This window comes from Saccopteryx leptura, chromosome 2 (genome assembly GCF_036850995.1).
Source record: "Saccopteryx leptura isolate mSacLep1 chromosome 2, mSacLep1_pri_phased_curated, whole genome shotgun sequence".
Taxonomy (NCBI): Eukaryota; Metazoa; Chordata; class Mammalia; order Chiroptera; family Emballonuridae; genus Saccopteryx; species Saccopteryx leptura.
In genome coordinates, this window is record NC_089504.1 from 108,889,991 (window position 1) to 108,904,839 (window position 14,849).

Here is a 14,849-nt window from a genome sequence, read left to right on the forward strand (position 1 = left end):
GTCATCATCCTTTTGGGGGGGAAGGGGTGTAAAAAGTAATTATGATTTTTTTGGCTTTGCTATCTAGTTGCTTTGTCTGTTTCTTTGGGAATTTGGGAGGTTCAAAACCTATGCTTCCACTATATATTTCTAGAATTCTACATTTTTACATTCAGTATATCTCATATTAGCATTTGTGTGTTACAATTAACTATTTTTTTAAATGACATGAACATATAGGGCATCTGAAGTGCTTGGTTACTTTTTTGTTGTTATTTTTTTAACCTCAAAGAAACTCCATTTTAGCATCTTCTTTTTGATAAATACAGATGATATTAAGGATTATTGCCTGACCAGGTGGTGGTGCAGTGGATAGAGTGTTGGCCTGGAATGCTGAGGACCAGATTTGAAAGCCCAGGGTCAACGGCTTGAGCACAGGGTTGCCGGCTTAAGCGCAGGGTCACTGGCTCAGCTGGAGGCCCCGGTCAAGGCACATAAAAAACAACTGAAGTGCAGCAACTACTAGTTGATGCTTCTCATCTCTCTCTCTCTCTTCCTGTCTGCCTGTCCTTGTCTCTCTCTCTCTCTTTCTCGATAAAAAAACCCCAAAAACAAAAAGCTGTCCCTTAGATCAGTGGTCTCCAACCCCCAGGTCACGGACCGGTACCGGTCCATGGGCCATTTGGTACTGGTCCACAGAGAAAGAATAAATTACTTACATTATTCCTGTTTTATTTATATTTAAGTCTGAACAATGTTTTATTTTTAAAAAATGACCAGATTCCCTCTGTTACATTCGTCTAAGACTCACTCTTGACGCTTGTCTTGGTCATGTGATACATTTATCCATTCCACCCTAAAGGCCAATCCGTGAAAATATTTTCTGACATTAAACCGGTCCGTGGCCCAAAAAAGGTTGGGGACCACTGCCTTAGATCAAATGTGCTATGTAAGAAAACTATACTAATAACGAATAATTGTTAAAAAGCTGTTAGGTTTGTTTGTAAAAAGTCAACTCCCAGGAAAGAAATGTATACAAGTAGACATGTAAACAATCTCACAGGGTAGGTGCTTAAGAGTTCAGACAGGAGCCAGACAGCTTAGGTTGAAATCCAGAGCTGCATGGAAATTTTGAATTCCCAGAATGTGGGTTAACTAATTTTGAATTCTTCTTCAAGTCACTTAAACCTTAAATGCATAGAACATTGTTTAGCATGTAAGTGTGACTAGAATTACCAACTATTTTTCCACTAGAATTTCTACATTCACTAAAAATAACTCATCTCTTGAATATAAAATTAGTAGAAGCACCAGAATTAGGAACCTGTTGTTTACCATGTAAATCCTTTTAATCCAATCAGGTAACCCTGCCCTTGCATAACCCTGATGTTATGCATGCTTTAGTCATCACAAAGTTTACCAAAGGAGAAGGGAGAGAGGATCAAGGAAGAGTAGGATTAAAATACCCACCTTCCTTTTTACAAATTTCATTCCACAGAGTTAAATTCCTTTGTGTTTAGGCCATGTAATTTAAAGGAGAATTTTTGGTTATTTTCTTGGCCCAACTATTTATCACTATGACACCTGCTGAGAACTTCAATTTCTACCCAATTAAAATATGTAACTTTCCCCCAATAGTCCAGGGTGTGCTGTTTCTTGCTTCATAAATAAAGACTTTTTCAAAGGGACTCATTATAAGTAAGAGGCCTTCCCCTGACTAATTCCTAATTACTGGCAGATTCACATCCCCGAGTGTTCAAAGTAATTTTAAAAAGAGAAGACAGAGATAAGTCTTTGCATGCTTCAAGAAATTTTGAACTCTCAGAATGCTGATTAATTTTCTGAGCTCTACTTAAAGTATGTGAAAAAAAAAATGAAACTCCATTCCCATTTATTTCATGATATTCCTTGTGGTTACATGAGGGGAAAAAATCCTAAATTAAACATTTTCATTTATTACTGTTCTTTGGGACATTTGCCCCATTAATCACTCAACCACACTTTCAAAAATTGAGAAGAGAAAGTTAACTTTGTGACTCAGTTTTTTCAAGAATTAGAGCACAGACATTTCTGTGCCCTTTTTTCTTGCTTAAGGAAAACACCATTAAGTTAAAATTCCCCTAAGATGTCTCTAGTCCTCTTGACTTTATACCATTCAATTCTAGGGTGAGACTCTGGAGTAAATTCTATGGCTGCTAACAATGGCACACCTTGGGTGTCTTCCACACAATGCTCACTAAGTCACACATGAGCTGAGACCAGCCATATCACCTGCTGACCATATCTAGTCACCTCCAGCCAGGGAACAGAACTCTGGGTCATTCTTTAAATGTCATCATCCTGTACTCTACCATAGGAAACAAAAAATGGACAAGGCCTAGCAGATAAAAATCACCAGAGGACATTTTCATACAGAATCTTTGCTGTTTTTGCTTAGTTCATTTAGATACTGAATATGAATGGCTGTTGGTCAACATAAAACATGTGGACTACTGAGGCATAATTAAATGGACTCATTTGTTGAACTCTCCAAGACTTCATTTGAAAGACTGATAAGGAACAAACAGAGAACAGAAATTTGAATTGGGTTTCCAGTGAGGCATGAAACAAGTAGGAAGGACAATGAGTATAACATTTTTTTTCCTTGTTAGTGACATCAGCAGAGACTAGCCAGCTCTCATCAAAGCAATTTCTTCTTCCTCCTGGGCACACAGCTGAACCACATTTCCTGGCCTGGCTTCCCGGTTAATGAGGCCATGCGCTGTTCTGGATAAGGCAGTGTGTGTGGGTAGAAGTCATATGGACCAGTTTCAGGCCTGGTACATATGAAATACTCTTACACCATGGTTCTTCCCTTCTTTGCCATCTACCTGTTGAATGTTAATGCCCAGGGTGACATTGGAAACCTGGCTGGATAAAAGCAGAATTACCTATCATCTACCTTAGTCTATGAAGGAGTATATGGTACACATCCCCCAAGTTAAGGTCAGAAACACCAGTGAGGGTTTTGTGCAAACAAGACATGAACTCCATGTGAAGTTACTGAGATTTTGAGATTTCTCTGTTACAGAAGTTAGTGTGAACTATTAAAGCTACAATCCTGCAAAACACAAAATGTTTCTGAGTAAAGGCATGCCTGTAATATTATAAGCAGAAATCAGTTGATTTAAAATTTCCTTAAAAAACTATAGCAGTTATCTAAGAATGTATACACACACACACACACACACACACACACACATATGTCTATGTATTACTATCCATTTATTTATTTATTTTTTTAAAGATACTTTTCTTTTTTTTTTTAATTTTTTATTTATTCATTTTAGAGAGGAGAGGGAGAGACAGAGAGAGAGAGAAGAGACAGAGAGAGAGAAGGGGGGAGGAGCTGAAAGCATCAACTCCCATATGTGCCTTGACCAGGCAAGCCCAGGGTTTTGAACCGGCGACCTCAGCATTTCCAGGTCGATGCTTAATCCACTGCGCCACTACAGGTCAGGCCACTATCCATTTATTGAATAAATGAGCACATATAAGGATATAAAAACACTAGCATGACATAAGTCACATTTGGGAAGAAACTGTATCTGTAACTACCACACCCGCAATGCCTAGAATGTTGCTTGACACATAGGATGATCTTAAGAAAAAAATTGAGTATATACATATATACAATACATAGCTCATTATCCCTCTTCTTTCTCTATTCTTTTCCCAGGAGTCCTCATGTCTTCCATAATGTCTACTGTCTGCTATATGAAATCATACCCGACAGTATATCTCTACCCTAGACACTACTTTTGCTTTCCATTACTTTAACTTTATCATTCTGTAACCATGCAGGAGCCTTATTGTTTTTAATCTGTACTTTGATTTTGATTTTCTTCTTTTGACTCAAAATGGCCTCACCTAGCACCCTGACTCAGCCACCTCCCTCTCTCTTGCTTAATCATTAAGCCCTCAGGATAGAGAAGTTCTGGTCAGCACCCAGGAGTCTTAGAAACAAGGTCCCAAGTCTACTGACTATTGAGAGAGTTTTCAATCAAACTAAATATAATATCTGGGCCTCATTTGTGTTTTAGCTCTGATACCATTCTTGCAAAATTGGACAGAACAACTCTATGGCTGACATCAGGGGCAAATGCAATGATCAACTACCCCCTACCTGAACACCAACCAATCAGTAGAGATCATGACCCTAACACTGTTATTATTCACCACAATTAATGATTTTTTCCCCCTATATAACCCACCTCCTGGAAGTCATTAAGGAGCCAAGTCTTTAAGCATGAGCTACCTGTGACTCTGGACATGGCCCCAACTCCTTGATAAATCTTTACTTTTTCTGGCTGCAAACTCCTGTCTGGGTCTTATTCATCTTTGATGTGCTCAGGAAAAGGGACCCCTTTCAGTGTAGTAACACCCCTGTCTCCAAACCTGCATTTTTAACTTTGTACTCATTATCTCCTCTGCTTTGTCACCAAAATAAAAATATAATAAGCTCTCTCTGTGCCTATTTTCTCTAGTAGTATCATCTTTTATTTCCTTTGCTTATGCAACAGCCATCTTATCTGAATTCTCTGCCTCTCTGATCTCCTCATGAGCAGCCTATCATTGTGTCTGCAAATTTTTCCTTTGTGGTATCTCTGGATCAATTTTTTCCCTTCTTTCATCCCTTTCAATGGCACTCCCATATGTCGGGCCTTTGAACTTTGGACCTGAATTCTTGCAACAGTGCCTGAAATCTATCCCTAGAGCTTTTCCCCTCAATCCATTTTGCAGATTTCCCCAAAACTGGTTTTTCAAAAACCATGGTCATCTTCATGTGCTCTTACTATTATGCAATCTTCTTTAAGAAACAGTGTTTTCCATTGATTATAGTACATTGCTTAAACCAGTGGTTTTCAAACTTTTTACACTCGAGGACCTGTGAAAATAGGAGAATTATTTCAGGAACTACTAAAGCAGAAATCACCCTGAGCATAAGCTAATTCAACTAAGATCATTGGGTCTATAATCTTTGTACATTGTCAGGGTGGTTGACTCTTTCATGGACCTGCACAGAATTTCTGGTGGCCCAGTCCTTGGACTAACGGTTGAAAAACATTGGTTTAAACCTCTTAGTTTAATGTTATTGAGGCCTGTCACAATAGTCCCTATCTCTCAAATATTATCTTCAAATATTTTAATCTCAGATAAGGGAAAGGTAATTGAATGTCATATAATCCAACTGTGCCTCTGCTTTGAAAATTATATTTTAGTCAAGGTTGCTGAATGACGTATCTTCTGCAATACTTATACTTTTCTCATTTTCCTTTAATATATTTCTTTCCTCTCTAGGTATTTAAATAGTGAACAGAACTAAAATGTTTCCTTTTCTTATTCACTCCTTTCTATTTCGTGCCAGGATTTAGTGTTTTCTCCTTATTCTGAACTCTCAGTTCAGATTTTATCTGTATGAACCTTTTGAAATTATACACTGCGCCATGATGTCCCTTGATACCTGATTTAAACTGCTCCCAAGATACGCTTTCTCTCTCCAGATAAGCATTTTCTGTATGTGCAAATCAACACAGTCAATCTTCATTATGCACACATTCCATATTTGCAAGTTTGCCTCCTCGCTTCACTTTGTGGCCCCCAAATCAGTAGTAACAGCAAGTTCATGGTCATTCATGGACATGCACAGGGCAGTGAGAGGCGTGAGCTGCCCATGTGGACATTTCCAACTGAGGTTGGATAAGGTGACAGTCTGCCTTCTTGCTTCAGCTCTCCTACTGCAAATAAACGTCCTCCTCACAGCCTATTTACAGCTACCTTTTTCACACTCTCATGCCTCCTGTTGGAGATATTGCTGTTTAAAATGCCCCCCAAGTGGAGTGCTGAAGAGCTTTCTTGTGTTCCTAAGAGCAAGGAGGCTGTGATACATCTGATTGAAAAATATGTTAGATAAGGATGAGTTACACTGCTGTTGGTGTGAGTTCAATGTTAATTAACCAACCAATATGTATGAAATAATAAATAAGGTGTCTTTCAACTTAAACACACATAAAACAAGATCTTATATTGATCCATTGATAAAAGTGTTATGATCAAAGGCTCAAGGGAGCCTAATTTGTATTTCCCCTAGAGTGATTTAGTATTCACTTACTCAGTGTTTGTGCTGACTTTATAGAATACAAGCACCACAAAAAATGAGATTGACTGCATATTTGTGTGAGTGGGTATAAATTATATAAATATATGAATATATGTAATTAAATCTTCATCCTGTGGTGAATATTTAAAAAAGAATACATATATATGCCCTCATTTAAAGAGACAGAGAAAGAAAAGAGAAGATGGTATTGGAGGGAGAGAAGAAAGAATGAGAAGAAATTCTTGTATTGCCACACTGTTTCCTGCATGGGGTATTACCTCCTGGATGATGTTAAATATTCACAATAACTAATGATAACAACCCCCAGTTAGTATGATTATTAATAATAATAAATGTAATTATGATGACGATAAAGTTATTGATCACTTATACGGGAACAGGTTTGTGCAATGTACAATTTTGTCAGTTATTTCTTTCATTCCAAATAATTTCATGGAGATTCTGCAATGTTATCCTTTTTTTATAGGGGACAAAAGTGTATGTGGATAAATTAAGTTCCTAAGGAGCCCACAGATAGCAAATAGTAGAAAGGGATTTAAATTAGGCACTCTGACTCCAGTGGCAACTCAATTACTTCCTACCTTAACTGACCATAATCTGTCTCCCTAATGGTAAATCGTTAGAAACTCAGGTAAGGTGGAGCTGGAATGGACTGGTGGATATCTGGATATCAGAGCAGAGCTATACATCTGGCTAAAATCTCTTTTGTAGTTTTTAAGTCTTGTCACACTTCAAACGAGCTTTTCATGAATGAAATCAAGAAGGGTTAGTCATTGTTGGGCAGATAAAATGTATTATGCTCACTTTGTAAAAGATAACGTTGCCCACGTGGAGGCTGTTGCCCAGGTGATATTAATGTGTGTTGGGGGCAGGCAGGATCGTTGTAGCCTGGGGCTTGGTTTTGGGATTAAGCCTTTCCTACCCTTTTTGATGTGGGGTAGTACAATCCAATCATGCCTCAGAAAGTGACTTTGTATTAGAGACTTCCCTATTTTGTATATTGGATTAAGGGTTTTGAATCTACACTATAAAATAGGGGTAGAACGGGAGCTTGCCCGCTTGGTTCCTGAGATTATCATTAGAGGAGAGAGTAGAGCCAGCAGCAGAAGGAGGCCACGTGGAGTAGGCCAGGAGAAGCAGCCAAGATGGTGGAGTGTTGAGTGAGAGGCCAGTTTGTGCAGTTTGACGCTGGAGAAGGAAGGAGATGGGGAACTGAAGAGAATAAGGCTGGTGAGCTAGAAACCTTTGATTCTAGGAAACTCGGATAAGTCAGTGGCTTTGTGAGCACTGAATGTGAGTGGGTTTCGGAGCCCAGTGTGTATTTTTACTTGTCCGCCGGGTGCAAGCTAGGATTAAAGACTATGGCCCACCAGTTTGTGGCTCCATTGTTTCCTTACCGACTGTCCGAATCCAATGCGAACCTGCAAGGGCATGGGCTGGGCTGCTTTGATGGTGGCTCCAGCCCTGGCCTCTGGCTTTACAGTCATGTAGAAGAATGATTTCTGACAGTGATCCTCTCAGATGTATAAGGACAAAGAGTAGGTCAAACCTAGACTCACATGAAAAATATAGACAAGGATAATTGGGGACGTTTTCCTTGAATTGCAGAGCCTGGATTTGTTTGCTTGTTTGTTTGTTGTTTAAGTGAGAGGAATGGAGACACAGAGACAGGCTCCTGCATGTGCTCAGACTGGGATCCACCTGGCAACCTCCGTCTGGGGCTGATGCTCTGCCCATTGGGCAGAAATAAAATAGTTCACAACTGAGCTATTTTTAGTGCCTGAGGTAGAGAATCAACAGAGCCATCCTCAGCACTGGGGCCAATGTGCTCGAACCAATCAAGCCATGGTGGGAGAGAAAGAGAGTGAGAGAGAAGGGGGAGGGGCAGAGAAGCAGATAGTCACCTCTCCTGTGTACCCTGACCAGGAATTTAACCCTGGGCTTCCACAAACCAGATCAATACTTTACTGCTGATCCAACTGTCCAGGGCCAACAGAGCCTGGGTTCTGAAGTCAGACACACCTGAATTCTAACAGAACTTTGGGCTTTCCTTGGCATATACAATTGGGGCCAGATAGGATCAGTCTTCTTATCTGTAAACCAAGTATAAAAATATCTCATAAGGGCTGGTGGTGGATGGTTAAATGACTCAATATCTTTAACACATGTAACAAGAGTGTCATAGGTAACAGAAAGTATTAAAAAGGGCAGTTACAATTATTAATAAAAGCAGTTTTAATAGAACTATTCCATTGCTTCTATTGAGGCTTGGGCTCAGATTGAACTAAATACTCCTAATTGCCAAAATACTTCATGAGTTTTATAATCACAACATTTTTTTTGAAATATAACAGGAAATAGAAGGAACAACAGGGCTACAATAAAGAAGTAAATCTGATATCATCACCATAAATAGATGGAAACATTCAACTCTATAATGATTTTCCCCTCAAGTTAGATTAGAGGTTCTTTTTTTTTTTAATTATTTTTTTTATAAATAAATTTTTATTTTAATGGGGTGACATCAATAAATCAGGGTACATATATTCAAAGAAAACATTTCCAGGTTATCTTGTCATTTAGTTCTGTTGCATACCCATCACCCAAAGAGAGATTCTTAATTTAAGAATACTAGAAAATATTTTTTCTTCAAAGCAGTGACAGGCAGCTTTGAAAACCGAAAAAAAAAAAAGCAATCAAGCAGCTCAGCAAAATTCCTCCTGTCTCCTTCCCATGTATTTTACAACAAAATCTGTCATTTTAAGAAGCAAGTGAAAAATCTCTTTGCAAAACACAGAGGGGCATGTGCTTCTTTGAACTAACAAGAGAAAATGTAATGGCTTGTAATTTGAAGAGTTTTATAGAAATTTTAGATATTTTACTTTTCATGAATGAGCAGAAGAGAGGACCTGAAATACCCCACCTTAGATTTCTCCCATTTTCTAATGATTTTGTTAACTAGCCTGTATATCCTTTTTATAACTAATACGTCTTAGTAGACCACTTTTCCTCATTACGTAATTCTGTGAGAGAGCAGGGCACAGGGTCACTTACCCGCTGTTGATGTCATCAGTCCTGAGACTTTTCCCAAGGATATCTCCGTCACTCATATATCCACCAACATCAACTTCAGAGGACATGTCCAGGTCACTGCTTGCTTTCTCACTCATGTCCATCTGCGACATGTTTCCCAACCGGGAGACGGCAGCTCGACGGAGAGGTGTCGTATACATGAACCTCGAGGGGTCCGTGTGGATGAACCGACTGGTACCGCTGCGAGGGTAGCCAGCACCCAGGGAGGGAGCATCTCCAGCCTGAAGTCGGGGACATGCCTGGCCCAACCTCCAGGTCATAGGAGTGGGGCGGCTTGTCAAGTTGGGTATGGTCCTTCCATTCACTTCTGTGGTCACAGTGCTATCAAATGTTGTCTCCAGGGTGCTGTCAAATAAAATGGAGAAATAACTATAACGGTTCACTGGGAGCCAATGACCAAGGATATAGGAAGACAGAAAGGCTAGAATTGAGAGTCCTCTCTTAGAAGAATGGAATTTTAATGAAAACCAAATTATACATTTATAATAAGATTCTAAACACCTTTATAAGTGTCAAATTGTGAGACATTCTTAGCAGTGTTTTGCATTTTTGCTGTCAAAAGAAAGACCATCGTTACATTTTAAATAAAACAAAACACTGGTTCACATTCTTAACAAACATTTAATTTATCCTGTTGTAGCCTGTGCAGGACTATTCTGGAAGTTAGCTACCATGATATCTGGCAGTCTCTCTACCACTCCTCCTCAGATGCATCTCAACAACTTCTGCAATTGCTCTTTAGGGCAGGCAAGAAAATCTACTTAACAGTGATGGTGGTAGTTTTAGTAGCTATGCCAGTTTGAATTGGAAATTACAGTGAAAAAAAAAAAAAAGCTGGGCAGGAGAAAAAAGAACAAACTTGGCTGTATGTAATGAGAATTAGCCAGTTGATTGTCATGTAAACTTTAAGTGAGAAAGTAGTAAAGGAAAACTAAAATTCCTTCTCTATCATTATAGGAAATTAAGTGCATGACTGTATTTCTTTTTTTTCTTTACTGGCCCTAACATATGCAGAATTAAGGGAAAAAAACCTGTGGCTTATCTGGGTCCCACGAAGACTGGACATGGTCTCTTCTAAATTCTGCCTCAAATCTGCTATGTTCTTAACTGTTCTCATTCTTCTTGTTTCAGGGTCTTCACCTAGAAAAGTAACAATAATTCACTTGTTATTCATGTAATTTACTGTCTTGAGAATAATTACATACATATATAAGTAATACTACTTTTCTTAAAAGTAAAATAATAGGTAAGACATTCCAAATGAATATTATAATTCTTCTTTCTACAAGTAAAATGTGAATAGAATTAACTGTCATGTTACAAGTAATAAATTGAGGTGGTGATAATATACTTTGTAGGTGTATGACCTTAATCACTACAATATGAGAGAGTGCTCTGGAAATATACACTGTATACTATTCCATGTCACTGACTGTAATTCAAAAATCTGAAATTATGTGGACCTTAATTATCTCTATAATTACCTGTTTCTAAGTGTACTCAGAATAATTGAGATAAACTTGCCTTATGTAGCAAGTACAGGTTTTGATTCTAAGACAATGGAATGGAGGCCTTTTCTTATAGGAGCAATATCTCCCCCCTTCATTTTAATTTTTTTTCTCCAGTTATGATGGCTTAATGCTTTCTCCTTGTTTTTTCCTGTTTGTGCACTGAAATCCTGGCTTGTAGTTCTGACAGCAGAACTTCCAAAGATTGCTGCATTTGTTCCATAAGACAAAGGTAGTCATGGGCTCATCAGTGCTATGTCTGCACCTGGTTATAGGTCCAGTTCTTGCATTTGCTGCATGGGAAGAGGTCAGTGTTGGTGCCACCTGTCTTGGCCACTTGGTGCTCCTAGATAGCCTCCTGCCATTAAGGGGTACCTGTGCCATTAAACCATCCCGTTTATAACCATCTCATATTCCTAGGTCAGCGGCTATTTGAAGCTAATGTGTGTGAATAATAATCACATGGCAACATAGTAGAAAAGTTTTTATTCTGTTTAATTTAAGCTTAAGAGGAAGTCCAGTGATGAGGAATTTTAACAAGAAAGAAAGAAGAAAGGAAGAAATTGGGACGGGGAAATTCAGGGGAAGCAAGGTAAAGAGAAAGGAGGGAAGGAAACAGAAAAAATGGAAGGAGAAGGAAAAGAAGTTAGAAAATGGCAAATATTTAATTCCACTGTGAAAACTGTCATGGAGAAATTCAAGATGCATATCTGTACTCTGTTTTAAGAATGTAAATAGGTAGATATTGAACCTATTAATTTTCTTCCACAGTACTCATGTCAAAACTTTAAAACTACACAACAAATGCAGCCATCTAATATTTATAATATAATCATAGAGTTGGTGGGGATTTCAGAGATGGTCTTGCCTTACCTCTTAGCCAATGAATGAACTCACTGATATCTAGCTTTAGAGATGGCCAAGTGCTTCTGCCTGAAACCCCCAAGATAGGAAAGGCTTCATCCTTTCCAGTAAAAGATGTCTCCTTCCATTATTAGATATGTCTAATTGTAAAACCATTTCTAAAGACTAATAATAATTGCCTTTCTTTAACTTCCACCCAGTGTCCCAGTGGCTCTGAAACCAGCTGAACAAGTTTATATTCTCTTTCACCATGACAGTTACTCACATATTGGAAGACAGCACCTGCTAATTCTCCGGGTGTTTTTTTTTTATTCTAAAATATCACTACATTGTGCCAAGACAACCACCATTCTGCTGCCAATCTATAAAGCTCAACTTACACATTTTTTGAATGAATAAAATATGTTTGGTAATTGCCCAGGCCAGTGGCACAGTGCACAGAGCATCCTCTTGGAGCGCTCACTGGCCTCACCAATCCTGAGGGTGCTGGCATGACCCTGAGGATGCCAGTTCAAGCCCCAGTACGGGTATATATGAGAAGCAATAAATAGCACAACTAATTGGAACAATGAGTTCATGCTTCCCTATCTTTCCCTTTCTCTATTCCTCTCTCTCTCTCTAAAAAAAAAAAGCTTAATATTAGCATCATTATTTTAAACTTGGAATGTACTGAAACATGTACCTATAATAAATACATTTTAAGAAACAGTAAATCACGTGCTGTGCCCTCATGCAATGGGCATAAACACTTTTACACAAATTCAGGTCATGCAATCTCTAACCTTGTAGATTAACATTCTTTTAAGCCCTCCCTGGGAATTCCTTCCATCCTCTCCATAAAAATAACCTAACATGTTTGCTTAAGAAATGGCTGGAAAGAGGTCTACCTTTCACTTCCAAACAATCTGGCAGAACCCAGAAGGAAAAGAAGAATTTCATAAGGAAAATCTTAAATAACAGTAAAGAAATATCATTACACTTAAAGGAAAGGCAGAGGTGAAGAAGAGATTTCACTCTAAGTGGACAAAGGAAATAATGAAAAGATAAATTTGGAGAAGCACGAAAGCCAATATTCATAAGATTTCCTACAGTACACAAGCCTTTGATTCTAGGTGACTGTATGAGATGAGAAGTCTGAAAGGAGGAAAGTACTGAAATGATCTCTTCCTAGAGGGAGGAGAGAGAGCAAGTTGTTGACCTCACACAGGTTCCCAGAATTCACCATCACGTGTCCTCTATGCCATACCCTTCCCTCTAAAAGAACTTTTTTATTTTTTTTATTTTTCTGAAGTTGGAAACAAGGAGGCAGTCAGACCCCTGCATGCGCCCGACCGGGATCCACCCAGCATGCCCACCAGGGGGCAATGCTCTGCCCATCTGGGGCATCGCTCTGTTGCAACCAGAGCTATTCTAGCACCTGAGGCAGAGGTCACAGAGCCATCCTCAACGCCCGGGGCCAACCTTGCTCCAATGGAACCTTGGCTGTGGGAGGAGAAGAGAGAGACAGAGAGGAAGGAGAGGGGGAGGGGTGGAGAAGCAGATGGGTGCCTCTCCTGGGTGCCCTGGCCGGGAATCAAACCTGAGACTCCTGCACACCAGGCCAACGCTCTACCACTGAGCCAACCGGCCAGGGCTAAAAGAATTTTTAAGTGAATCTCAACCACTTGCCAACTGGCATAATATTAATAACACTTATATTTGAATTACTATTATTTATTTGTTAATTTTGTGAGGGAGAGGCAGGGAGAAACAGAAACATTGAGCTGCTCCTTTATGTGCCCTGACTGGGGAATCAAACTGGCAACCTCCACGCTCCAGGATGGTGCTCTAACCAACCGAGCTATCCAGCCAGAGCTTTTTTTTTTAAGAGACAGAGAAAGAAAGGGAGAGAAAGGGGAAGGGGAAGAGAAGCATTCATTTATTGTCCCACACAGTCTCAGTATTCATTCACTGGTTGTTTCCTGTGTATGCCCTGACCAGGGATCAAACTCTCAACTTTGTTGTTTCAGGACAACAGTCTAAACCAACTGAGCAAACCAGCCAGGGCCTGAATTATTTTCAATATCTTCTTTGTATAAACTTCAAGAACATTGTATTTTCAGATATTCCATTTTACTAACTATAATTGCCTGCATCTTCATTCTTATAAATTTCCTACTTCCAAGCCAATAGGCATCTTAGATCCTCAGAGTCTTCCAGCTGAATCCATTATTTGTTTACACAGCTTCCCTCAGGTTGCAGAACCATAACTGAACCCCCTCTGGTTTCTCTCATCATCATACCCACTCAGGACACCGCACCACTCATAGCAATCAGACAAATGAACCTTTTCCTCCCAGCACTTATGGAGCTAAACATAATTGCTGTTTCGTTCATGTCATAAAAGATAACCAAAATAAAATTTATTGCAGTAAATGTTCTCAAAGACCTATAATGTCAAGATACAATTAAATGCACTTACAAACCCCCTAAGGATTGCTCCACTCTGTAATATCCTGTAAATTTGTATTCAAAGGATATCTAGTGGATTGAGGGTAGGGGAGGAAATTATACTTAAAAAGGTTAAATGTAAAAGCACAAATAAAATAATATTTAGTAACAAAAGTTAGCAGAAGATTGCACATGAAAAATCTACTTAGTCACAAAAATATTGTATCGCTCTCACTTCTATAACTTCAAAGTCAAATATTGTTCCTGAATAAAAAACCCTCCTAAGTGTCAGACACAATAGTAAGGGCTACCACATATTTTCCAGAGTGGCATATTCTGCAGTTAATTTACTTGGAATTTTTAACACTGGTGCAAACTGCTTTTTTGTTCCTGTAAGGTATCCCCTATGAATAGGGCACAGAATAAGAGGCTCAATTTGGTGCCTTTGCAATTTTAGTTAGTAGCAGATCTGTGTGGTCCTGCTCTTATTTTTTAGGCTTCAATTATACATACTGTAATTAACACTGCTGGCACTGCCATCTCTTAATAGAAAATCAAATGACATATGAATGAAGCTGATTCACAGAGAATTATGTCCTCTACACCATTCACACTACAAGTGTTACTAGAGTACAGCTCCTTGATTTATTTTGAGAAATAACCTTAATTTTTTGTGGTTGAACCCAACAGTGATTTGGATGGAAATTTTTCAGCTCTTCAGTTACCTTTTAAATATTCTCCTATAGAGTTATAGTACAGACTGTAGTCTATCTGATTTGTTAAGGTATCCAAGAGTAGAGTTGAACTCAAGAAAA

The 14,849-nt window shown here is 38.9% G+C and overlaps 1 protein-coding gene across 4 annotated transcripts in view; it reads right to left on the reverse strand.

Moving 5' to 3' along the window:
• The window catches only part of NAV3 (neuron navigator 3), a 277,955-nt gene that overhangs the window by 156,211 nt on the left and 106,895 nt on the right, over positions 1–14,849 (reverse strand). For all 4 annotated transcript variants that reach the window (XM_066368505.1, XM_066368504.1, XM_066368503.1 and 1 more), the window contains 2 exons: positions 10,264–10,372; positions 9,194–9,577 (listed from right to left, as the gene is read on the reverse strand). In XM_066368505.1, coding sequence (XP_066224602.1) covers positions 9,194–9,577; positions 10,264–10,372 — 493 coding nt within the window. The remainder of the gene's footprint in view (positions 1–9,193; positions 9,578–10,263; positions 10,373–14,849) is intronic.